This window comes from Equus caballus, chromosome 19 (genome assembly GCF_041296265.1).
Source record: "Equus caballus isolate H_3958 breed thoroughbred chromosome 19, TB-T2T, whole genome shotgun sequence".
NCBI classification, from domain to species: Eukaryota; Metazoa; Chordata; class Mammalia; order Perissodactyla; family Equidae; genus Equus; species Equus caballus.
The window spans coordinates 28,822,171-28,847,604 of NC_091702.1; the positions used below are offsets into that span (position 1 = coordinate 28,822,171).

The following is a 25,434-nucleotide window of genomic DNA, read 5'->3' on the forward strand; positions in this document are numbered from 1 at the left end:
GAGTCCCACCCACACCCACCCAATCAGGGGAAGACCCCGCACTTATGTTTGGTGTTTAAAACCCCCAGTCCTGCTCTTTGTGTTGGCCGCCTCGGAGTCGCCCCTTCGCAACCTGGCGATCGAGGATCGAAGACACCGTGGTGGTGGCCCCGCGGCCCGCCCGCTCGCGCCTCCCGCCCCCGGAGCCGCCCTCGGCGGGCTCGCCCTCCGTCCCCCGCCGCCGAGCCCGGCCCGGCGCAGGGCCCCTCGCCAGCGCCCCCTCCCCGGCGCGCTGCGGCTGGCGCTCCCCGGCGCCCCGCCTGACGCTGCAGCTGGGCCGGCGATTCGCCATTGGATTAAAAATAGCAGCGTCCCCCCGCCCGCGCCCGCCCGCCCCAGGCCCGGGTGTCCGCTCCCGCCCCGCGGCCCGCTCTCCCCGCCCGGCCCGGCCCGGCTCCCGTCGCCGCGCAGCCCGCCGCCGCCGCGGGCAGCCCCAGCGCTCCGGCTCGGCTCGGCTCGGCTCGGCTCCGGTGCGCGCCGCGGCCATGCAGCGCCGGGGCGCCCTGTTCGGCATGCCGGGCGGCAGCGGCAGCAGGAAGATGGCTGCAGGAGACATCGGCGAGCTGCTGGTGCCCCACATGCCCACGATCCGCGTGCCCAGGTCCGGGGACCGGGTCTACAAGAGCGAGTGCGCCTTCTCCTACGACTCCCCCGTAAGTGAGGCTCGGGGCGCGCCCGGAGGCTCGGGGGAGGGTCGCGGTGCCGGCGGCCTGTGGCGGCCGGGAGCCGCGGAACTCGGCGGCGCACGAAGCTGGGGAGAAGATGCGCAGTGGCAGCCGGGGACCTCCTCCTCCGGCGGCGGAGTTGGCTCAGGGGCACTGCAGTTCGGCGAGCACTTCGCGAGTGGCTCCCGGGTGCCCGGCGCGGCGTTCCCCAAGGCTGCAGCAGCCGAAGACCGGGTCGCCAGGGGGGTTTGCTCGGCCAGCTTTCCTGGGCTGACAGGGCCCCATTCCCAGCAGCCTGCCCACAGCCCCGCCACCGTTTGAAAGATCGAATCGAAGAGTTCCCTGATCTTAACTGCACGTTGCAGATGGTTTGCGTCCTTCCGGGGGCGCGAGCGGAGGGCGGGTATGTGGACGGGATGGATTCCCCCGAAACGCACACAGCCCTGCTCTTTCTGGGACCATTTGCTTCGCCCAGGGATTCCCACTCCTGGACAGTTCTGATTTCCTCTCTGAGCTTTTATTCTTCCACTTTCTATTTCTCCTCACTCCTCTCTATCAGCATGTCAGAAGAAACCTTCAGGTTCCTCTACTCGGGCAGCAGAAATAGGGGGTCTCCTGGTTTTCTATTATGATTTTCTTAACCCTTCCTCCTTTCTCCTCTAAATGAGTCACTTGGACTGAAATGCACTGGTATGGATTATTAAAAGTTCCAAATTGCGAGTCGTGACCTCAGAGACCGGAGGGGAAGACCCATCCCTTCCTTCCACCCAGCGGTTGGCGGTGGTTTTCACCAGTTTGTATGTGTATGTGTATGTGTGAGAAGAGAAGGAGGGTGATTGTCCCTTTCAAGAGTCAAAATGGGCTTCAAAGTGACTCAGCTGTCTGGCGTTTATCATGTCTTTTGGAGGACCAGGTTATTTTTATCCACCCACTTTAGATCTCATGTGTCACCGGGCAGACCTCAATGCAACCGCGAGGTTCAGGCACTGGGAGGACTGAGGCAGGTTTCACGACAATAGCCTGACACATTTTATTCGTATTATGTAGAGTATTGTTGGAGGGAAAAAGAAACCCTAAATGAGCGGGAAATTTTCCAAACTATTCTTTATTATCTTGTGGGTTGATTTTGGCTGACTTCAAAACATTTTTGTTTGGAATACTTTGGAGTCCCAGAATTAGTATCCTCTCCGTGACATTTTAAAATGTTAATTCTAGATCATTTAGGGGATAAAAATCTCACTTATTCGTTACTTACTTTTTTTCTTCACAAAGGTCTATATAGAATGGAATGAAGTGGTTGTATTTAATACTTAGCGTATTGTGATCACACTACTTAAAGTGACTGTCAGCAGTGCCCTTAAATCCTGTTGTTCACAAAGTATTTGAAAATGCCCTTTTCAGATTTTGTGTCCAGTGTTGGGCAGGTTTCCACTAATAGCTCTCAAAGGTGGCAAAGGCTGATGGTCCTAACTTGAGCAACTGACAGATTATGAACTCCAGGAAGAAGAAAGTGGCTTAAGTCTTTCTGAACAGCGCACCATGTAAAGTGGGTAAAATGACTTTTTCTGTGTTTGATCTGGGTTGCTCTTCAAATTCTTCTTACAAACTTTGTTATTGGAAATCTTTACCACACTATATAGTGGATAGCAGGTGTGAAAAAAAGCTGATTATTTTAATTCGCTTCCACAAACAGTTATTGTGAGCTTACTGTGTGCCAAATACTATTCTAGAAGCAACTTGTCCAGTACAAAATGATGATTTCGTTCATCCTATAGGAGTTCCTTGAGGGAGACTGGGGTTGATTACAAGGCAGATGAATCAGTGTTTCGTTATCTATGTTTCAGGGGAGGAAGAGAAAGAAGATTTTATAACAAGTTATATTAAAGCACTGCATGGTAATGTCAGATCTTTCCCTATGGTACTTACTTAACACTTCATGAATCCAGCAAGGTTCTTGAGCACCTACTGTGTACCAACTCTTACATGCATGGCTGTAAGAACCATACAGAGCAAAATCCTTTGGTGTGATTACATCAGAGTCTGTAATCCATAAATGCTATAGGACTGTGGTAGAGAAAAGACCAAAACCCAAACCATTTGAGTGCAAAAAGTAGTCATCCTTGGGGCCAGCCTGGTGGCGCAGTGGTTAAGTTCGCATGTTCTGCTTTGGCTGCCCAGGGTTCGCCAGTTTGGATCCCAGGTGTGGACGAGGCACCGCTTGGCACGCCATGCTGTGGTGGGCATCCCACATATAAAGTAGAGGACAATGGGCACGGATGTTAGCTCAGGGTCAGTCTTCCTCAGCAAAAAGAGGAGGATTGTCAGCAGATGTTAGCTCAGGGCTAATCTTCCTAAAGAAAAAAAAAGTAGTCATCCTTGCTCTGGATACTTTTGAAAAGGTCATAGATAAAGATGGATAGAAATAAAGGAGACCAGCATTCCAGGCAAGGTAAATCACATGTGCAAATACATAAAGTGTGAATATTTTCTTCTTACTGGTTTGTAATGTATTTGGAAGAAAGAGATTGGTTTACCAATAAGGGAGGTGAGAACCAAGTAGAGAGTAGAATATGGGGTCCTTGAATACCTAGAACAGGATCTTGATTTTATATGATCATTTATGCAAAGCTACTGGAAGTAATGTGATTTGCAGTGGTGTGAGAGGAAGACTGGGTTGATAAATTTTTATTATGTATCTACCGTGTCTAGGGCATGAAGTGAACACCTTTGCTATTCCTCACCTTTGTGAGTGTGAGTATTAGTGGGACAACATGCAAACTCATTTCAGTGTCCCTCTGCTTCCTTCCTTCCCACCTTCTAGGGCTTAGCACATAGCAGGTGCCCAGAACAGTTATGCTGGGAGGAGTGAAAATTTGTTTTTTCAGCTACCAATTTGGTTTCATCCCAGGATCACCTCCCCATCTTGACCTGTAGGTTCATCTCTCCATGACTTCATCTTGCAAGGTCTGTAATGTGACCTTCCTGGAGAGAGGAGACTTTGTGTCTTTGTGTCCCCAGCAGCGGGCCCGGCATCTGGTATACAAACCAGGAACTCAATGAATGTCTAGGAAATGTATGAATTGCATGGGGTCACAGGATCTGAAAATGGTAGGGATACAACATATGGGAAACATTGGGAAAGGAATCATGTGGGATTATCATGTAGAATGTGGTGACTTCATTGATTGTGCGGGACAACCATGAAAGAATCAGCCAGCCTGCAGGGTTTGAATCCTGGCTCTGTCACCCAGCTCTGTAACTTCTCTGTGCCCCAGTTTCTCCATCTGTAAAGAGGGGACAATAATAAAACCTACCTCATGGATTTGTTTTGTGGATTAAATAAATTCATGTGTATAATATGCCTGGCCAATTAGAAACTGCTATAGGGTGAAAAGAAAGAGATAAAGAGTCAATCACGGGTTGTAAGCCCAAGTGTTTGGTTGTTCAGGGGTTTTGTAGAAAGTTAGGTGAGGTTAAGTAGAGAAATTATCTTGGTTCACACTTCTGCTCACAAGCCTTCATGGACCACCATGTAAAACGCACTCTCATTTCCTTGGTTGTGGAACCTCTCCTTCATCTGAATGTACCTTGTCCCCCTTCTCCTCCATTTCTAGATTACCAGCTCTGGATGCCAGTCTCTGGGTCTTTAACATGTAAGACTCATTTCCTTTTCCATGACCACCTTCCTGTCTTGATCATCTTTTAGGTCCATTTCTCAGCCTTCCCTTTCTGCTTCAGACTTCATCCTTTTCTCTGAAGCCTTCATTACTTAGAGTCTGTGTCATACAACACAGCAGTTAGTTATAGTCTGTCTTCCATAGTTTGCCGTCATTTCATTTTCTTTGACCCATTTAACTGGTAGTTTTAAACAGCTACTAGATGTGGAGCCTTGTACGAAGCATGAGGTACAGAGAGGCGCTGGGCCACTCTTGTGTTTATTATGCCTCCTGCCCACCTGTCTGAGGGTGGAGAGCTTATTTTATGCCTGGTCTGAGCTGAGGTCAATTGAAAGACTGAGACAAAGGCTTTGGCACAGGCAGTTTATTTTGGAAAGGTATCCCAGGGAACAGAAGTGGAAGAACATCCAAGGGAATAGTGACAAAGAGAAGGAAGGAAAGCCAATCCAAAAGTGATTGATTGAGCTGGCTACCACCCTTGGCCACTGGTGCTCATTCTGGTCGGGGACTCTCTGAGGAACTGTTGAATGCACCTCAGCATCGTCCACCCGGGACACACAATAGAAGAGTATTTATCCACTGGCTCCCATGGCCCGTTGGTCAAGGGTGCTCCAGGGGTGAAACGCCCTCACTCTTCCAGGTTTGTGTTTGTGCCAGAGAGGCTGAGCAGACTCCCCTCAGGCTCCCTGAGACCAGCAGCAGCTGAGAAGAGCGAGACCCCGGTGCAGTGAGGCCAGGATGTCAGGCGCATTTCTGTGGCAAGCAGCTGCACACACCCAAGAGGTGGCCTGAGAGGATGTGAAACCAGCAGGAGCATGTCCCCCACACCTCTTCTTCCCTTCCAGCATCAGCACTATTTTGTAAAAAGAAGCTTTTTTTCCCATTCTCTGAAGCTCTGAGGTCTCTTGGTGATATTAAGATATCACTGTTGGTTCTCTGCCTTTCTGGAAGTCTGCAAAACTGGTGGACGGGGGCCTCATGGTACTGGCTGGTCTGGATGTCCATGGGGAGAGGCTTTGAGATCATCTGCTTGTAGGGAAACTTCATATTAGGGGCTCGGTAAATCCTTCTGTAATATTGTAATTTATGATAAGGAATATTTCTTTGGACTTTGTTCCTATTCCTGGCACAGAACTCCTAAAACTCTTGACATTTCCTAAGTGATAAGAGCCACCAAAGGTGTCTTTTGTTATTCATAACAAGTCCCTTTCAGCCACACCTGAGTTCATGTTAATAGGGTGACTTTTGGAAAACCCCTAATGATGGGCTGGTTGCCAGGGTGACCAACCATGTGATTAGAGGGTTGGAACTTTCAGTAGCCCCTCCAGAGAGGCGCTGGAGATTGACTTAATCAAAAATGGCCAATGATTTAATTAATCTTGCCTGTCTGATGAAGACTTCATAAAAGTCCCTGAACTGTGGGGTTTGGGGGGCGCTGGGAGGGTGGGCGTGCTCAGAGGGGACATGGGAGTCCATGCTCTTTTCCCCAGACCTTGCCCTGTGTATCTCTTCTTCTGGTTGTTCACTGGTATCCTTTAACATCTTTGGTAATAAACTGGTAATCTGGTAAGCAAATTGTTTTCCTGAGTTCTGTGGTTACTTTAGCAAATGAATTGAACCTCAAGAGTAGGTTGTGGGAACCTCCAATTTATAGCTAGTTCTAAAGCAGAGGTGGCAACCTGGACTTGCAGTTGGCATCTGAAGTAGGGGCAAAAGAGGAGGCAGTCTTATGAGACAGAGCCCTTAACCTGTGGGATCCAATGTCAACTCCAGGTAGATAGTGTCAGAATTGAGTTAAATTGTGGGATGCTCAGTTGGTGTCTGGAGGGTTGGAGAATTGCTTTGGTGTGGGAAAACCCCCACACATTTGGTGACCAGAAGTAAAGCATTCTGTGAGTAGAGGAGAAACACAGGAGTGTTTTTCCTTTACACGTCTGTCTTTCTGTCCTTCCTTCTAAAAGTATTTATGGATCTGCTTGGTACTGTCTCAGACATTGCTAATAATAATAATGACAGCTAACGTTTACAGAGATCAGTGGTTCTCAATGTGTGCTTCCGGCACCAGCAGCACCAGCATGTCCTGGGAACCTGTTAGAAATGCAAATTCTTGGGTCCTATTCCAGACCAACTGAAACAGACAGTTGGGGGCATGGGATGGGGGCTTGGACTCTAGCAATCTGTTTGAATAAGCTATCCAAGTCATTCTGACATGTGCCATAGTTTGAGACCCAGTGACAGGGTGCTTACTAGGTTCTAGGCATCGTTCTAAGCATGTGTTTATTCAGATATTACCTCATTTAATCCTCACAACAACCTTATGGTGTATATTATTACCATTTTGCAGATGAGGAAACTGAAGCACAAAGGTGACACAGATAGTAAGTGCGGGAGCTGAGATTTGAATCCAGGTTGTCTGGCTGTAGAATCTGTGCTTTTTATTTTTTATTTATACCATTTTAACCATTTTAATTGTACAGTTCAACCTGAAAGTACATTCGAATTTTCGTGCAACCATCACCACCATCCATCTCCAGAACTTTTTCATCACCCCAAACTAAACTCAGTACCCATTAAGCAATGACTCTCCGTTCCCCCCCTCTGCCAGCCTCTGTAACCCCCGTTCTATTTTCTGTCTCTATGAATTTTGCCTGTTCTAGGTACCTCGTATAGGTGGGATATGTAAGTGGGATCACACAGTATTTGTGTTTTTGTGTCTGGCTTATTTCACTTAGCGTATCTTCAATGTTCATGGTGTAGTATGTAGTAGAATTTCCTTTCTGTGGCTGAATAATATTCCCTTGTATGTATACCACATTTTGTTTATCCATTCATCTGTTGATGGACATTTGGATTGTTTCCACTTTTTGGCTGTGGTGAATGAGGCTGCTGTGATTAATGGTGTACAAGTATCTGTTTGAGTCCCTGTAGAAGCTGTACTTTTTTTTTGTTGTGCTCTGAAAGCTGCCTTTCAGGCAATGAGACTTGCCATCATGGTGCTTACTTGTAGGGGAAAGAATAATTTAATTTAGAATATATGTGGAAAAATCTTCCTCTTAATGGATAAACAGATATAAGATAGTAAAGCAAAATTTAGGAACTTAAGGATTTTTTTTCTCTTCTAAGGTGTTAACTTTAAGTCTAATTAGTTTCACAGATCGAAAATACCCTTCCAAAAGCAACTAAAAAGTTGTTTGATAGCACTGGTTCTCAAGCTTTTTGGCCCCTTTATACTCTTAAATGTTTTTGAGGACCCCAAAGAGCTTTTGTGTGGTTTCTGTCTACTGATATTTACCATGTTAGAAGTTAAGACTGAGAAAAATTTAAAACAGCTTCCATTCCATTAGCTATTAGAGTGATGTCATCAGATGTCATGTAGACTCTGAAAAATGCCACTATCAGCTCATGAGAGATAGGGAGTGAAAAAGGCGGCTAAGTCTTATGAAAGTAGTTTTGACCTTGCAGGTCACTTGAAGGGTCTTGGGGCATCCCAGGGTTCTCAGGCCATACTTGGAAAACCAAAGTTCCAGAAGTTAGGCAAGAAAAGTACAACTTGTTACTCCAGTGACATACCCTACCTGCATCGTGGCTTTTGTGGGTTCACATTTGTGGTAATTGAATAATTGGTTATTAATTTTAGCTCGACCATAGATGTCGTCTGTCGCATGTAGATTCTTTTTGAAGCAAATTAAAATTTAGAGAATTTGACTCCTTTTGAACAAAATTGCAGCTACTCGGGCTGGGAATTGTTGGTTTTTTTCAGAGGTGAGAATTCTTTATTCTCTCGACTGTGAGCTTCACTTTAGGGTGATCTGCTCTGGCTGTTTCTTGGGGGAACCTTTACTTTTAGCATCTTCATGTTTTTCCTTTGGCCTTGGTTTGGGAGACTGTTGTCACGTCTTGCCTGGAAAGTGAAGGCCTATCTGCCAGTACTCAGGGAGCAGAGCGCGAGAAGAGGACAAGGGTGGTGTTAGCATCTGGATACTGGGTACCAGCTGGATGTTGTCTTCTGGTTCTCAGCCCTGTCCCTGTTTTGCTAGGCCTTCTCCCATGTTGCAGGGATTGGAAACCTGGGCACTGCACTTCCCAGAATGCTTTGAAGGCAGGATTCTGATTTTGATTCTGCCAGTGAGAGATTCAGAAGAGGAGAAGCCACTATTGCAATTGCAGCTATGCACATGGCAGATGTGCACTTTTCCTGGCAGCTTCTGAGGGTCCTTGTGGGACTCAAAGCCACCTCAGTCGTGGGGGAGCTGAGATCATCTGTACAGTTTTTTGTGGTGCTTATGCCTCCTGATTTCCTGAACGTGAGTGGTGGTTTCTCTCCCCTTGGTTCTCGCAGCTCTTCCCATGATTTTGTAAGCCTATAATTTCCTGTATTAAATCCCTTTCTGCATGAAATACCTAGAATAGTTTGTATTTTCTGACCAAACCTGGACTGATACACATACATTATGTATACCTCTCTAAGCGCCCATGTATTCAGGCTGGTACACCTATTCTTAACTGAGCCCATTCTCCCACAGACCTGAGTCCTTTGTTTTTACCTGCTTTAGAGAATAAATCTCCAGTAGTTTGCTGGTGTGGGAGGGACCATTTCGAGTAGAGGATGGATCTGGGGCTCTGACTGCTACCTAAGCTGATTTTTAACCCTTCTTCCTTATTTTAGCCCTTATTTCACCCCAACTTCCAGAGTTACCTGGAGTTGCCAGTTCTGGAGTCTTTTGGAAATTTTGGGGTGTAAATCAGTTTGGATCTTGGGTTTCCCTGCTGCAGGCCTAGGATTCAGCATTGTCAGCCTGTCTTAATCTTTTTTGCACTTATATATCTGTGGTCCAGTTTTCAGATTTTGTTGCTGTGGTTTAGGTTTTAAAAACATCCCTTCACTATTCTTTTATTTGGATTTTAGAAAGGAGTGAAGTTGATGTATGTGTGTCATCTGCCCTATGTACCCTAGAGTCTTACTCTTCCAAACTAATAATCAGAAAGTCACTTGCTGTCTCTTTTTGGCAGAAGTTAATTACTGTTAAAGTTGTATCATTTTTAGAGTTTTGAAATGTGAAAGACGATGCTGATCCTGTCAGGGAGCCTTTTTGGGAAAGTTTGTGTTCTCAGCTCATATTGAATCTGGACGTCTGTGCAACTCTGAATTCTCTTTTCACTCCTCTGCATTCTTCTTCTTGTGGACTGGAGCTCAGTTAAAGGAGCTACCATTCATTTAGTGCCCCAGGCTGGGAGATGTCATATATCATCCGCTCTGCCTCCCTCTCCCTCTCTTTCTTTTTAAAAAATTGTGGAAAACACACATAACAAGTTTACCGTCTTAACCATTTTTACGTATACAGTGCAGTGGTATTATGTCCATTCACGTTGTGCAACCATCACGACTATCCATCTCTGGAACTCTTTTCACCCTGGAAAATGAAACTCTATCCCTGTTAAACAGTAACTCCTTGTTCCTCCATCCTCCTACTCCTGGCAACCACCATTCCACTTTCTGTCTCTACAAATTTAACTGCTATAGGTGCCTTGTAATGTTGTATAAGTGAGATCATATAATATCTATCCTTTTCTGACTTTTATTCTACTTACCATAATACTTTCAAGGTTTATCCATGTTTTGGTATGTGTCAGAATTTCCTTCCCTTTTGAAGCTGAGTGATATTCCGTGTGTGTGTATACCACATTTTGTTTATCCATTCGTCTGTTGATGGATGCTTGGGTGTCTTCTACCTTTTGGCTATTGTGAATGATGCTGCTATGAACATGGGTGTATCTCCCTCTCTTTTATGTCACACCTCATTAGTGACCAGGTATCAGCGTAGCCTCCTCTCTCCTTCTCCACCGCCAAAGCTCAGGCCCTCATCCTCTCTTGCCTAGACTCTTGCAGAAGCCTCTTAACGGACCACTTTGCCTCCCTTCCATTCTGTCATATTGCACTCTCAGTTGGTTTTCTAAAACATGGGTCTTATCATGTCATTTCCCTGCCTTGACATTTTCAACAGCACCATTCAGACTTTTCTAACAGAGCATGTCAAATCAATTTACCATGTTGATCCAACTTTCCTTGCCAGTGTTGTCACTTAGCACCTGCTCTCTGCTTACATTCTCTTTGGCCCAAAGGACCTTGTGTTCTTCAGATGCTCCATGCATTCGCCCCTCCACGTGTGGCCCATGCTCTTTCCTTGGCCTGGAATGCCTCTTCTCCCCAGCCCTCACCCCGCTGGGCAGACCCCACTGATCCTTAAAAACCAGCTCAGGTGTTCTCTGTGAGGCCTTCCTCATGCCCTCCAAGCTGAGTTAGACACTTATTTTCCTTTGCTGTCAAAGCTCTTTGTACATCTCTTTTGTGGTTGGGCTGCTGATTGTTAAAGACGCAGAATAGCTGAGGTCTTAGAGAAGTAAAGGGGAAAGAGTAGAGGACTGAAAACTGTGCTGTTTGTGAACCTGTGCTAGCAAGGCTGCTTCTTTTCTGTTTTTTAAAAATCGTGAGCATATATTTTGCAATAAAAAATGTTATTAAAAATAACTAATGCCTTTTTAAAATTTTATCACATTGTCTGAGAAACCGTAAGCTTGACCCTTGAAAAGTAGGGGAAATGTGCCTTGGGTACTGGCTGACTGTTTTACATGTTGTGGTTCTAGATGCCCCAGGCGTCTTGGTGGAAGCGCTCACACGTGGTGCCCTTCAGAGAGATGACAAGAGGGCTGGTGTCTGTGGCCCAGGTGCTGCCTCTTAGGTTCAATATTATGGGTGATCCGCCCAGGACTTCCCTTGTCCCCAGGCACAGGGGAGATGTGAGCAAGAGCCCCTATTTTTAAGGCTGGAACAGCAGGACAATGCAATAATCACAAGAATTTAATGAATCTGAACATGCCTCCAGGCTAGAGATGTTGCTTGAGGTGCAGAATGGTATATACTTCCTGTGATAAGATTAGAAATAAAACATTTTGTTTAGTATTAATTAGCAAGTATTAATACTTATTTAGAGCCTACTCTGCACCCAGCACTACGCTAGGTGCTGTAGGGGGTAGGGAGGGTGTGAGTATTTAGGAGGGAAATAAGACCACAGGAAAGAAGAGTGTGACATGGATCTTTCTACTGTACAGGAGTGTGAGTGCCAATTTTGAGTGTCTGTTGTGAGTCAAACACTGTACTAGGTACTCTTATATACATCATCTCGTTTAACTCCAGTAGTAATTGGCTTGTAAGTTATAATTACTATTGTTGCCCCGTTTTACAGAAGAGGAAACTGAGAGTCAGGGAAGTTAGGTAGCTTGTTCACAGACTGGTACATGACAGAGATGGGACTTAAGCCCTCATGTGTCATGAAGTTAGACCCTGAAGGACTTACAGGATATTTTAGTTTTAAACAATGTGACACTTATAATGTGTGAATGAAGATTTCAGGCATAGGAATCATCAATAAAATCTCGAAGAGTTACTGGCCTGGACATCTGGATGGGTTATGAAGAGGTGGTGTTTTGGAGGAGGAGGGGACAAAGGCATGGACGAGGGACCAAGCTTGGCATGTATGTGAGAGAGTTAACTGTCTTATGGAGGAGAGAATTACTGGGGAGATTGGAAAGCAAGGCTGAGTCCTCTCTGGGTTATAAGGGAGGTTGCTCTTGATGAAGTTAGACCGAGGGGCTGGCCAGGTAGGAGCAAGGGAACAGCATGAGGACAGTGTTCTTTGGTGTGGCTGTTCTGGAAGTGGAATGAGGAGTAACAGATTGGGAGGTGGGGAGACCCTCAATAGGAATTCAACTAGGAGTCTCTTGTACTGTTGGAGGGAGAATGCTTTCATTAGGGTGATGACAGTGGGAATAGAGATGGCGGAGTGGTGAGAATAAACTCAATAGAGACTTTGCTGAAAGATATGGCCCAATTTAGTGACAGAATATGCTGTGGATGAAGGAGTGGGAGGAGTTAAAGATGACTTCGAGGCTCGTAGCCTGGGAGATGGAGTGTATGAAGGACATAAGTGATGAAGGTGAGATGGTCAATGCAAGTACTGTGTGTCCACTGGGAAAATTGGGGACCGAATGGAGCTTAGAATGGAGTCAGGGTTTGAATTGCAGAGTCTGGCAGTCCCTAGTTTAGAAAACTGGATTTGTGAGTTGCCCTTCCAGGGTCCCACCCCTTTGCTCCTGGGATCTTTTCCCCCAAGTGGTGGAGGGAGCAGCAACTAGCACATGCTTCCTGCCCTCCCACCGATTGGCTCAAGTTTCAGAGAAACTCTGACAGGAGTTTTGGGCAGCATTTCCTCCAGGAGTTAGAAATTGGAACAGATGAGCTTGTTGCATGAAGAGTTATAGATGGAACACATGCAGCCTTTTACTGTTTTATAAAATAAGATCACTCTACAGTGAATCTGCCCCATATTAACCTACATGGGCGATTGGCCAAGAGGCTGAGGGCTCTTGTCAAGTGAGTTGCAATTATGAAAACTTTCCTTTAATCTAACCAGGTGTTGCTTTTTTTTGTCCTGGTTAATTCTTTGGGTATGGCTCTAAGGTGGTGACCTGGACATAGATGTCTCTGTCCCCAGCAGTTCTTAGAAATGGGCTTGGTGGTCTGTTAGTGGGATCAGTGTATTGACTGGCCATGAAGAAAGAGAACATACAAGCCTGAAGGTGAAGAGTGGGCAGGGGGCAGGTAAGAGTAATTCACATGCTGCATCCTTTGGGTACAACTGCTGAAGTGCTCCTTTGGGCATGCCACTTGGGCAGGTTCTGCCATTGAGTCTCCTTGCATTGAGGCTTTGGAAGGAGCCTCAGTTTGCGTGGGCTGTCTCTCCAGGCGCCACCAGTAGAGGGGGACCACTGACAGATCCAGTTTAGTGGCTGGATAGAAGTTGATAAGGGTCCTGCAGCTACTTCACCAGTGTCTCGGAGCCCAGCGCCGTGGGTCTTGCTACTGCTTTTGTCAGGGAGCGCTCAGCCTGGAGCAGCCACCTTCCAAGGACTCCTGCTGATGTTTCAAGTTTGGGGAGCTGGTGCGACCTGCAGAAGCCTCTTTCTTCCCCTGCAGGAAAGCCTGGCAGAGCACCTGGCGCAGCCTGCTTGAATGAGCAGGGTGGCTCTCCCTTGCCTGCCTCTTCTGCTTTCCTGGAATGAAACAGCCTTGAAAACAAAGAAGAAATTGCTCTTTTCCCCAAGCCCCCGTGATGGCGTGTGCTTGCCGACAGCCGCCCACCTAGCGTCTGCCACCAAAACGACATCTGCTTCTCAGTCGCACCAGGCAGTGTGTCGGGGGCCAGGCTGGCCTGGGTTCAACCCCCTCTCCCCCACTACTTAGGAGCAGTATGACTTCAGCAAGTGCCTTAATGTCACTGAATCTCTCTGAGCCTTGGTTTCCCCCTCTGTAGTACCTACCCTGCAGGGTTGTTGTTATCACAGCTGCCTCTTAAATGTGACTTATTGCTATCCACCTCTTAGTGGGGTTTAGTGGGAGGGATCCCTCTGAGAAGAAGATGAAATGGGATTTATAGGGTTTTGGGGGTTGCCAAAGAGAGCCGTCTCTGCTTGGTCATTGTGCACAAGGCTCTGACTCACAGCGAAAGCCTTGGGCGTGAGTGTTTGCTGGCCTCCTTGGTGGCTCTCTGTTCAGGGCTATTATTCATACTCAAATTCAGCTCACAGGGATGGGCTTTTATGGGTTAGCCTGGAAACCTAATACTCATGTTTAATATAGTTTATCAGGAGAAATGCATCCTGAAGAAAGCCATCTCTCACTCTCTCTTTTTTTTTGGTGAGGAAGATTGCCACTGAGCTAACATCTGTGCCCATCTTCCTCTATTTTGTATGTGGGACGCCTGCCACAGCATGGCTTGATGAGCGGTGTGTGGGTCCATGCCTGGGATCTGAACCCGCGAACCTGGCTGCTGAAACCAAGTGTGCAAACTTAACTACCAGGCCGGCCCCTAAAGCCATCTCTTTTTAAAAATAATGAGAAATGACTATAAAAGGTTTTTACCTTTGACCAGGTGGTTTCACATTTTCTTTTTTTAGATGTAAGCTGAGAATGATTTAGATGGATTACAGCTCCCATTTAGCACTGCTAAGGATGCTCACCTCAGTGTCTTCATCCTCTGATGGCTTTTATTTAACCCATCTGTCTTGTGAGCATCGTTAGTAGCTGTTCCTCATGCTCTGCCCAAACACGTCCCCAGCTGTTTGGGTGACAGTGTCCTCGCTGCCTCCAATACCCAGAGCAAGGATTTGGTTTTATACTTAGGAACAAAGTTAATAAGTGACCCCTCAGGGGAATGGTAAATTTATAGCATGTCCAAACCTAGCTGTTCGGACCCTGCCTTTAGCTGTCTGGGACCAGGCTGTGCCACCCTGAGACAGAGTCTTCTGCAGAAAGGGAAATGCCAATATTGGAGCAGGCTGAAAGAATCATTGCTGCGTTAACATTTCTATTTTTTCTTAACATTTCATGGCCACAAACATGATTTATCAGTGTTTAGAAGGGAGGCCTACCCTCTTGGGATTAAAGTGTATTTGTTTTTTTCTACTTGGTGTATATGGACAAATTTATTTCAGTGGATCTGCTGTTGAAACCGAGTTTTTGGATTTTGCACATATTGTATTCTGGTAGTTCTGTTCTACTGGCGAACTGTTTGAGTCTCTTCATGCTATCCAGCCTATTTTTTTTGATAATACTCTTCTCCATGGTTTTTCCCCTTTCTGTGGGTTGTGTGCTTCCTGCCCTTGATCTGGAACCTTGTTTTATTTTCTTATTGCACATTTGTTTCCCATCTGCATGTACTTAATTTTTGCATTTTAAAACTGTTATCTGTTTGTTTTGCTCTAGAAGACAGAATGTTCTGGGGATCTGGGCTCTGGTCATTGGAATATTCATATCTATCATTCAGATAGGAAGGTACCCAAGAGGCTGAATTAATAGGCAGGTGGTTGCTTGACGAAAGCAAGAGCTGAGCGGAGAGAGGTGGGTAGTCTTACAAAGTAATGAGTCAAATCAGTTAGGAGTTGTCTTGGATTCTGCCTTTTCCACACACTTCTACATCTAATCCGTCCTCTATGCTGATGGGCTCTTTCCTAAAATTAGATCCTGACGCTGCCCAAGTTTCCCCATCTCCGCTGTGAGTCCTCTTACCTGTTCCTCCTGCCGCCTCCCCCAGGCTAAACCACCATCTTGCCTTGTTTCGACAAGTGCTGCCTAAAAGAACTTTCTCTGATGATGGAATTGTTCTGTATCTGCACTGTCCAGTATGGTAACCTCTCATCACAAGTGGCTGTTGAGCACTTGAAATGTGGCCAGTGCGACTGAGAAACTGAATTTTCAATTTAACCTAATTTAAATTAATTTGGATGTAAGTATTCACATGTGGCTAGCGGCTACTATATGAGACAGTGTGAGTCCAGATTATACAATAGCCTCATAACCATGTGTTCTCTTGAGCCCCTCCCCATATTCTCTCCCAGTAGCCAGAGTGATTTTTAAAAATGTAGATCACATTCCGGAACTTCTCAATTTAAAACCCTGCAGTGGCTTTGCATCCCACTTAGGGTGAACTCCAGTTCTTCTCATGCCCACGAGGCCTACTCTGCTGGCCTCTGCAGACCCCTCCTCCCTCTCACTCGACTCCAGCACCCTGACTTTCTTTCTTTTCTTTGAGGATGTAGCCAGGGCCTTTGTACATGCTCTTCCATTGACCTAGGGTGCTCTTCCCACTTTGCTTGCCTGGCCCTTTGTCCTTGAGATCTCACCCTTCCAGAGAGCCCCCCATGGCCCCCCACTGCACCCTCCAGCTGTTAGAGACCCCAGCCCTCTTGTCTCCACCCTCTGGCTCCTCTGTCACTCTTATTACTGCTGGGAATTGTCTTCTGTATCTCTTTCTTGGTTACTTTCTTTCTCTTCATACTAGGATGTAAGTCATTAGGGCACCGACCTTTCTCTCTCTGCTGAATAAACTCCTCCTGGCCGACACCCCCATCCACTTCTCGTGCCCTTGGAGAAGACATCACAGCCTCATTTGCTTTCATAGCTTCTTTTCCACACTCCACACAGACCATCCCTCCTTCTGTAAACTTGGATGGCATCCAACGGGGGTACAGTGTCCTCCATCAGTGTCATTTTTCTCAGTTGTAAACACATTCTCCTCTGCCTCCCTGAGATTACACTCGTCATTACCTCTTTTACTTGTATGTTCCCAAATTTCCTTAGCTACACGTTTTGAGATAACCTCTTAGTTATTTCAGACCACACTTTTACTTTGAGTAGCGAGAATATACAGCCCCTTAAAGCTATCAGGTTGGGTTTCAAAAGCCTAAGGAAAGGGAACATTTGAATGACTGCTTATTCTATTCCGTATGCAGATATTTGGTTTTAAATACATTCAGTTAAGAAAAATTTTATTGTTTTATTATTAAAATATGAATCCATGTTCCTGAAGAAAAATTAGAAAATGCCGTAAGACAACGTGAAAAAAAGAAATCCTACGTTATCTCCCTAATAACCTAATAACCCATGCCTATGCCATGCAGTGTGAATATGTCTTGTATATTATGACATCATACACAGTGTTTTGCTACCTGCTTTCCTTACTCAGAAATACCATGTACAGCTTTTCCTATCAGTAAATACTCATCACAAGTCAATGTTAAATGGCTGAAGAGTGTCACGTTTCATGGAGCTTCCATAAATTACTAAACACAGCTGTTCATGGGCATTCAGGTTATTTCCTTTCACTATTACAACCAACTAATTTAGTTAATTTCTTTTCTCTTTCTCCTTCTTTTTTAATAGTCGGTGTTCTAGAAAATACCATGTTCTGGTCCCTTTTGTCTCCTTTTTTGCATGAGTGCGTGAGTCAGAGTCTTCCCGAGGTGTTAGTATGTAATTTGTCCTGGACGTGGATTTGTTGTGACTCCCTCTACCTACATCATGTTTCTCTTTGCGGCAATGACCGCTTGTTTTCCACACTGTTCTGTAGTTATAAAAACAAGTGTTACGTAGTGACTGTTTCCTGAGTGTGTTGCGCACATGTGCTCGCTCTCCCTTCCTGTCCTCCAGCGGAGGCTGGTCTCCAAGAACATGCAATCATAAACAAAGTTCTCTGAACACCTACTGATTGACAGTGTGGTGTATTTTTATTTAAAATGGCTCTTCCCTTGCTACTCTGAAACATGTTGTAACCTTGACCTTTAGATTTGCTACTGTTTTAATATTCTTTTAAATTCCACACAGTATAAAAAAAAGGTGACTTTGTCCTTTATGTTACTTCTGAATAGTTCGTAGGGTAATACAATGTAAAGTAGTAAATGAGTGGCTATGGCAATATCATATCTATATTGAAATGCATTGAAGAAGTGGGTTTAAACAATGCGTGGATTGCTAATGCTGCTCCTCTCTCTTACAACTTGATTGTGGGGTGGGAGAAGTTGTCAAGGGAATCATTATAGAGCCTATTAGAGAAGCCCTGAGGGGTATTTCTTGACTTCCTTGTGATTTCAGGTTTCTTAATTAAGTCTTGCATCATGGTCAAGTTTCTCTTCAGTACATTTTGAAAATGATAATTAGGATCTTATTTAGCTAAGAATATGCAGAGAAGCACATTGGCTATTCTGGGCTGGGTGGCTTCTGAAAGTAGGAGGCAGATAGGATGCAAGGCGGGAAGGGGCTGTGGAGATGGCAGCTGCTGTCCTGGAGAAATCTCTGTGAGACGGGCTTGGGTACAGAAGACAGGAGAGCTGGGGCCGGGAAATTCAAGTGTCCAGGCTGCTAAGAGTGTGACTTTAGCCAAACAAACCTGAAAAGCTAGTAATCCTGCTGGTGCCTCTGACTGTTTTTCTATGCATGGCCATTCTTTTGATGATCCCCTTTGTTTAGCTATGCCAAAGACTTGAAATGGAGCCTGTACTATGAAGTGTTTTAAATCCAGATCAGAAGGGCACTGAGGACCAGTTTGAGAGAGGGACTAAACTGTGCAACTGAATGACAAATAGCTGCACAAAATTTAACATTCATTCCATAAATGTTTGTTCAATTCAAGTGCTGTGTACCTGGTACTATTTTTGGAATTCAGTAATGATTGTGGCACATTTTTCCTGCCCTCAAGGAGGAAATGCATGATCAAGCTTCTGAGTGTAGTGGCCCCAAATGAAAGGAGGCTACAGATTGCAGTGAGCAGGATGCTAACAGTTGTGAAGTGAAAGCAGATTTGAGGTTAAGACCTGTCAGCACAGGGGGATGACAGGGAGATGGGGGAATTGGTCATGGGCAGGGGCAGGTGGGGTGGATGAGTGAACAGGTGTGGGACCTGGGGAGCATCTGCAGTTGTGCAGGCGTTGACGTGTGTAGCCAGTTCTGATGTCTGCTGCTCTGAAAGCTTGAGGCCTCACCTGGTGGCCCTGAAGTTCCTTGAAGTGACGCTTTCCTGACAGTGAGACACTCTTAGAATTGGGCAGCTCACCTGGCTGTAGACCAGTGCTACTCCAAGTGTGGTCAGCCGGCTGGTGCCAAGGGATAAGTCCAAATGTGGAGTGCAAGCGTTTAGAAATTTTTGTGGCAACTCGACATTGCAGCCACATCTGAGAGTGTGAGCAGTGCATTAGTTTGTTCGAACAGGATATAGACCCTTTTGGGTTCTGTGGGTCTTACATGTGGGAGTGAGTTCACATCTGGCGGGATCTGAGAACGAGTCAGGTACAGTGGGACCACCAATCTTACCTTAATGAACAGGAACGAAACGAAACCAAAACCAAAACCAAGCAACCTGGTGCTTCCTGACAGTAGTCTGAGAAACACCACTCTAGAAGGTAATGGGAGGTGAGGCTGGGGGCCCCACAGTCAAGAACTTAAATAAATATAAAACCATTTATCACATCCAGTTTCATTTCAGGTCTTCGTCAATTTCCAGCCTTCCCTTCTCCTCTTTCCTTTCCTCCTTGTCATCAGTGTGTGTTCTTTTTTCATGAACTTTACTTTCCTGTGTCCATTATACACAATTCTATACACATTTTCTATGCTTTCTATTACACACAATTCATAAATTTGTCATTATAAACAATGTTATAGTATTTTGTTGTGTATATATGCACAGGTTCTTAGCTCCTCTATTTGGGGTCGTTGCTACTTTTTCCTGTTATAAATAGTGCATCTGTGAATATTTTTGTACAAATTAGGGATTTTTTTCTCTTTCTTTTGGGTTCCTGAAGTCTGTACCCAAAGGAGAAATACTGTGTCAAAGGGTCACGGCTTTATTGCTCTCTGGAAAGAGGGGACCAGTCTATATTGTGGGAGTAGATATACAGGTTTTGTCTGTGGCTTCAGGCTGTGTAATTTTAATACTTTTTGCTAGTTAGTAGGCATAACTTGCCTTGAGATTGTTTTAATATGCTTACTTCAGGAGGTAATGAGGATGTGCTGATTCAATTTTAATATTTTCTCACAGTTAAAACTAAACAATCTTAAAAAAAAACACTTAGGGGGCCGGCCCCGTGGCCGAGTGGTTAAGTTCGCACGCTCCGCTGTGGCGGCCCAGGATTTCACTGGTTCGCATCCTGGGGGCGGACATGGCACTACTCATCAAGCCATGCTGAGGCGGCATCCCACATGCCACAACTAGAAGGACCCACAACTAAAATATGTACAACTATGTACTGGGGGGATTTGGGGAGAAAAAGCAGAAAAAAACCCCACTTAATCAAGTTGAACTTGAATTTTGACATCTTATTTTTTTAATCAATTTTAAGAATTTTTAAATCAATTTTTGTCAATTTTATCAAAAATTTTATCAATTTTTACATAGTTTGAATATGAACTTTTATTCATTGTACTTTACATCTTTCCCCATTCTCTTTTGTTGGTTTTCTATTTGTCTCATTACATTTTGGGGTACAAACTATGTTCTTTACTGTTTACATTTTTATACTCAACTACACCATCTCTGATGATATCTTTTAGTTTCTTGACCAGAAATTATTTTCCCCTTCACAAGTGCGGTAAATATGTTATTCTGTTCTTGTCTGGCTTTTAGGTGCTCATCTCTTGGATCTCATTGCAGTGTTTGGTACAAGATGTGGCTCTAGGTTAATTTTCTTCTGTGCTGATGTCTAGCTGTCCCAGTAACTTTTATTAGTGATTCTTTCCCCTATTTTTGTATTTCTTGTGGTTTGACATATATTAAGCAATTTTCATAATACAAATATATTTTTGGAATCTCCATTCTTATGCTACCATTTATTTTTAAAAATTTAGCCCAATACGTACGAATTTCATTTGTAGCCTAAGAATAGTTTAATAAAGCACCTCTACCACCATTATTTGAGAGAAGTATTAGTTTATACTCTACTCTCTTATTCTTCCAGTTGCATTTCACTGTCAATTGGTTCAGATCTCTCTCCTGCCTGATTTCTTGGCTGCACTTTTGGTCATATGAAGGCAAATGCTTTACGTTGCTTTCCAAGGCATTGGTCTTAGTTGGGGGTGTGGCTGGTTAATGAAAGAGGACGAGGTTGAGGGTTCAAAAACTCCTAAGAGTCAATTAACTTAGCTTGGATCCTAGGCTATAAATTATTCTCTGTGCTTTGGTTATAGAGGAATTGAGAGATATTTATCAGCAAACACCTGTCATCATTAGTGAAAGAAGCTGTTCAGAGCACGTGACCTGGAGTATTGACTTTGTATGTGAAAGAAAGTGTCTTATAGGACCAATATTTAGACATTAAAAGGCAAGAGGGAAGAAAGCGTCTCTCATTAGACTGGGGTGTTTGTTCTATATGGGGTAGCTTTTAAAGGGTTTTCTGTCTCAGTGTGTCTTGAATTTTTAAAACTACTGGCAAGTCCCCTGGGCAGCGCCTCTATCTCAGAGCTACTAGTAGAGGGGCATGTGCTGCTTGAGAGAGCAGCTTGTGTGTTGGATGGAAGATGCCCATGGATGTTGCAATAGAATCCTTCCCTCTGTGGGTCCATTCCTCTGTGAGTGCCGAAGCATTTTTCTCTCTGATTATGGACTTTCTGACCATATCAAGGGCCTCCAGAAACCGAGAGTGAATATTTGGTGTATTCAATTTTTATCAAATACCCTAATAAGTCAGAAACTCTTGGCAATGAAATTAGCAAAGATTTTATGATTATCTAGACATTACTTTATACACCCTCGCATTATATAGCTATGCTATATATATATATATATATATATATATATATATTTTAAGATTTTATTTTTTCCTTTTTCTCCCCAAAGCCCCTGGGTACATAGTTGTATATTCTTCGTTGTGGGTCCTTCTAGTTGTGGCGTATGGGACGCTGCCTCAGCGTGGCCTGATGAGCAGTGCCATGTCCGCGCCCAGGATTCGAACCAACGAAACACTGGGCCGCCTGCAGCAGAGCGCACGAACTTAACCCCTCGGCCACGGGGCCAGCCCCAGCTATGCTATATTTTTATTCAGAAAAATGCTGTACTTGACCATTTTTCTTCTTCTACTTGTTAATTTTTTGGTTCTCCTGCTAGCTGTCTAATATATTTTTCTGACCGATTAATATTTGTTACCCCCACCCTATGTGACTGTCAGAGTCGCTTTTTTCTTCCTTCTGTGTGTTTTCCCAAATTATAAAATAATTGAGATAATAGGAGATACATCACACAAAACTTTTAGCTCATAATAAATAGTTACCGGGGCCGACCTGGTGGCGCAGTGGTTAAGTGCGCATGTTCCGCTTCAGCGGCCCGGGGTTCGGATCCCAGGTGCGGACGTGGCACCGCTGGGCACGCCGTGCTGTGGTAGGCGTCCCACATATAAAGTAGAGGAAGATGGGCACGGATATTAGCTCAGGGCCAGTCTCAGCAGAAAGAGGAGAATTGGCAGCAGTTAGCTCAGGGCTAATCTTCCTCAAAAAAAAAAAAAAAAAAAACAACCCAACAGTTATGTAATGCTTTACAGCACAGAATGTGTTTCATTCCCTTTGAACTTCGCAAAACCCTGTGAGGTGGGAATTATCGCTATAGCCATGTTTACAGAGGAAAATACTGAAGCTCGGAGACCTGTATGAAAACCTGCCGTAGGCCACAGAGCTACTTCATGGTAGTTCAGAACCTCTGGTTACAAATCTCGTATTTTCCCCAGTATATCTTCTGGTTTGAATTCTTTTTGATTGCACTGCATTTTATAGAAAGAGAATGGAAGTGTTATTTTTCTTATTGACATATGTGGTGCTCAATTTAATGGGCTTATTGAATGGCCATTATAATACAATATCATCATGCAATATTGTTTTTCATAAGGGTGATAACCATGCAAAATAACTTAAAAAAAACCTTTTGAAGATATTTACTTAATCTAGTGATCAAGTGAATATAATGTGTTGCTTCTAGTTGAAGAACTTCTCTAATTTTATTCAAGTGATCTCATTTAAAGGGAAAAAAGTTATCGAGAAGCACAAGCTATATACTGTAATTGTGAGTTTTTTGGATGCTATTTTACAGTCAAGTTTTAAAAATTTCATTTGCAACTGTTTTGTTGTCAGTGTATAAAATTGAAATTGCTTTTTGTCTGTTAACCTGTATCCCATGAGCTTGCCAAATTCACTTATTAGTTCTGCTAGTTGTTATTTTTAGTAGTTTGTAGATTCTTAGGATTTTCCATATAGACTATAATGTCATCAGCAAATCGAGACCATTTTACTTCTTTTTTTGTGATCTTCACACCTTTTTTCTTTTTCTTGCCTTATTGCAATGCAGATACTACAATAATAGCCACGTAATTGAACTAATGTTGTTATAATGGTCTCGTTGTGACAAGACTCCTTTATGTCTGGCGTATAAACCACAGAAACAATGTTGGAGAACTTTGTTATTAGAAATAATTTTTAATAAACGATCTTGAGTTCTTGGAACTTTAAAAATTATTTTTTCATGTATTTATAATGAGCATCAGTGTGTGTTTTGATATTGTAATATGTGATTTACTAAATGCAGTGTAAGAAATTTTGATAGATGTTTGTTGGCAATTTTGACAGGTACTTAACATTTTTTTTAATCATTTGGAGGGGTGAGACTAACAGGAGCTTAATAAAAATCTATTTCCATGGAGGAAAGGAGAGCTAGGTTTATAGGCTAAATTTACAGGGAAGCTATGTTAAGCAAAGTGAGAGAAAAGGAGAGTTGAAATTGGGATAGAGAATGAAGTATCTAAAATGTGAACAATATCCTTGACTATTCATTTTAGCAGTATGTCTATAATGAAATAATATTTGAAATGTGGCGTAATGGGATAAAAAGAGAAATAGACTAAAATTTAACTCTGACACTTCCAAGCTGTGTGAACTTGGGCAAGTGACTTATCCGTAGCTTCTTTTTAGAGCTGTAAAATGGAAATAATACTAAGCAGCTTGCAGTATTGTTAGGATTAGAAATAATATACATAAAGTCCCAACATGTGTCAGGCATGCAATAATGTGCAGCTATGATTATTATGAGACTCCCTTTATTATTTACTTATTAAGTTATTATTTGTGTATTCAATTGTTATAATTTATTAATGGATACCATCAAATATAATGTATCACCAAAGGAAGGGAACAATGTATTTGAAGAACTCTGTCCTGCCAAAACTTTATGTTCCTGGAGACTTGCACTGACGAATGAGGAGGAACGAGGACAAACCATTGCAGTGATAGTAGTTGGATCACTTACCAACTTTCTTCTGTTTCTTGTCATCCTTACCCCAGTTGGGAGAGTCAGACAAACATGTTTATTTCCCAGGGCCTCTGAGGATCTCGCCTGCCTGGGAGAGACCATGCTCAGCTGTCCGGGAGCAACTGGAACACAGGGTTGGGGAGGGAGCTTCTGCTGTGGGTGGCTGTGGAGCCCTTGGAGGGGCATTGCAGATGGCTATGACATCCAGGTGGCCTTTTACCAGGCTTTGTCTTCATCCTTTGCCTTCCTGCCCCTTCCCTCTTTCTACATCTAGACGACTTGGCTAGGTGTCATTGGCTAATGTTGTAACCTGTCTCTTTCTTCTAGAATTCTGAAGGTGGACTCTATGTATGCATGAATACATTTTTGGCCTTTGGAAGGGAACATGTTGAAAGACATTTTCGAAAAACTGGACAGAGTGTGTACATGCACCTGAAGAGACATGTACGAGAGGTGAGATAAACACTTTTTGAGAACTGGCCTTGATATCTTTCCTGTAACATTGTCTTAGTGTGGTTTATCACGTGGAGATTCTTTTGTGCACATATAACTTCTGATTCGCTTTGATGATGGTGAACAAAAATAGCACTGTTTGCAGAAATGCATAGATTTCCCCAAACGTTATCTTAACCAGTTTTATATTTCTCATCCTCTAGACTTCTGATTGGAATTAAAAGGCAGGAGTTGACTGATTGAAAAAAAAATTAAGTAAAAAAATACAGAAAAGTATGCAAAATACTGCCAGAAACACTAGTGGATCCAAAAATCAGAAATAAAAAATATTTGGATATTTTTGCTTCAGATTTTCTTTTTTTAGCCAAAGAATTTCCTTGGAAGTTCAAGTCTCTTTTGTTTCTCTCCCTCCCCAGAAGTAACCATGGCTGTGAATTTGTTGTTTCTCATTCCTATGCCATTATATTTTATTAGCATGTGTGTGTTCATGAACAATATATAGTATGACTTGATGTGTTTTAAAGATGTAGATAATTACTATCATAATGTTACCTATAATTCTGCTTAGAACTTTCCCTTTCAGCGTTGTGAAATCTATCCCTGTTGCTATGCCTCTGGATGGACTTAACTCATTTTAATAGTTGTTTGGTATCACATCTTATGAGTACCTTGTTGTTTATTATTCTATTCTCCTATTGATGAACAATTTAGATTGTTTCCATTTTTTTTTTTGCTTCTGCCAACAGTGTAACAATTAACATTTTTATCCATTTCTCCTAGGGGTTCATGTGCAAGATTTCTTTAGGAAATATGTCTGGAAGTGGTAGTGCTGGCTCATGGGTGTACTTATCTTCTTTTTTAGTCCATGTTGTCAAATCCTTCCCCAGAGTGGTTGTACGAGTTTTACACTCCTGTCTGCAGCGATTATGAATG

General features: G+C 43.7%; 1 protein-coding gene across 1 annotated transcript in view; it reads left to right on the forward strand.

Annotated features, from left to right (window-relative positions):
- Window positions 1-362: 362 nt before the first annotated feature.
- Window positions 363-25,434, forward strand: part of USP13 (ubiquitin specific peptidase 13) — a 106,631-nt gene continuing 81,559 nt past the window's right edge. The window contains exons 1-2 of the mRNA XM_023623342.2: window positions 363-692; window positions 24,376-24,501. Of these exons, the coding sequence (XP_023479110.1) occupies window positions 525-692; window positions 24,376-24,501 (294 nt within the window). The 5' untranslated portion in view covers window positions 363-524. The remainder of the gene's footprint in view (window positions 693-24,375; window positions 24,502-25,434) is intronic.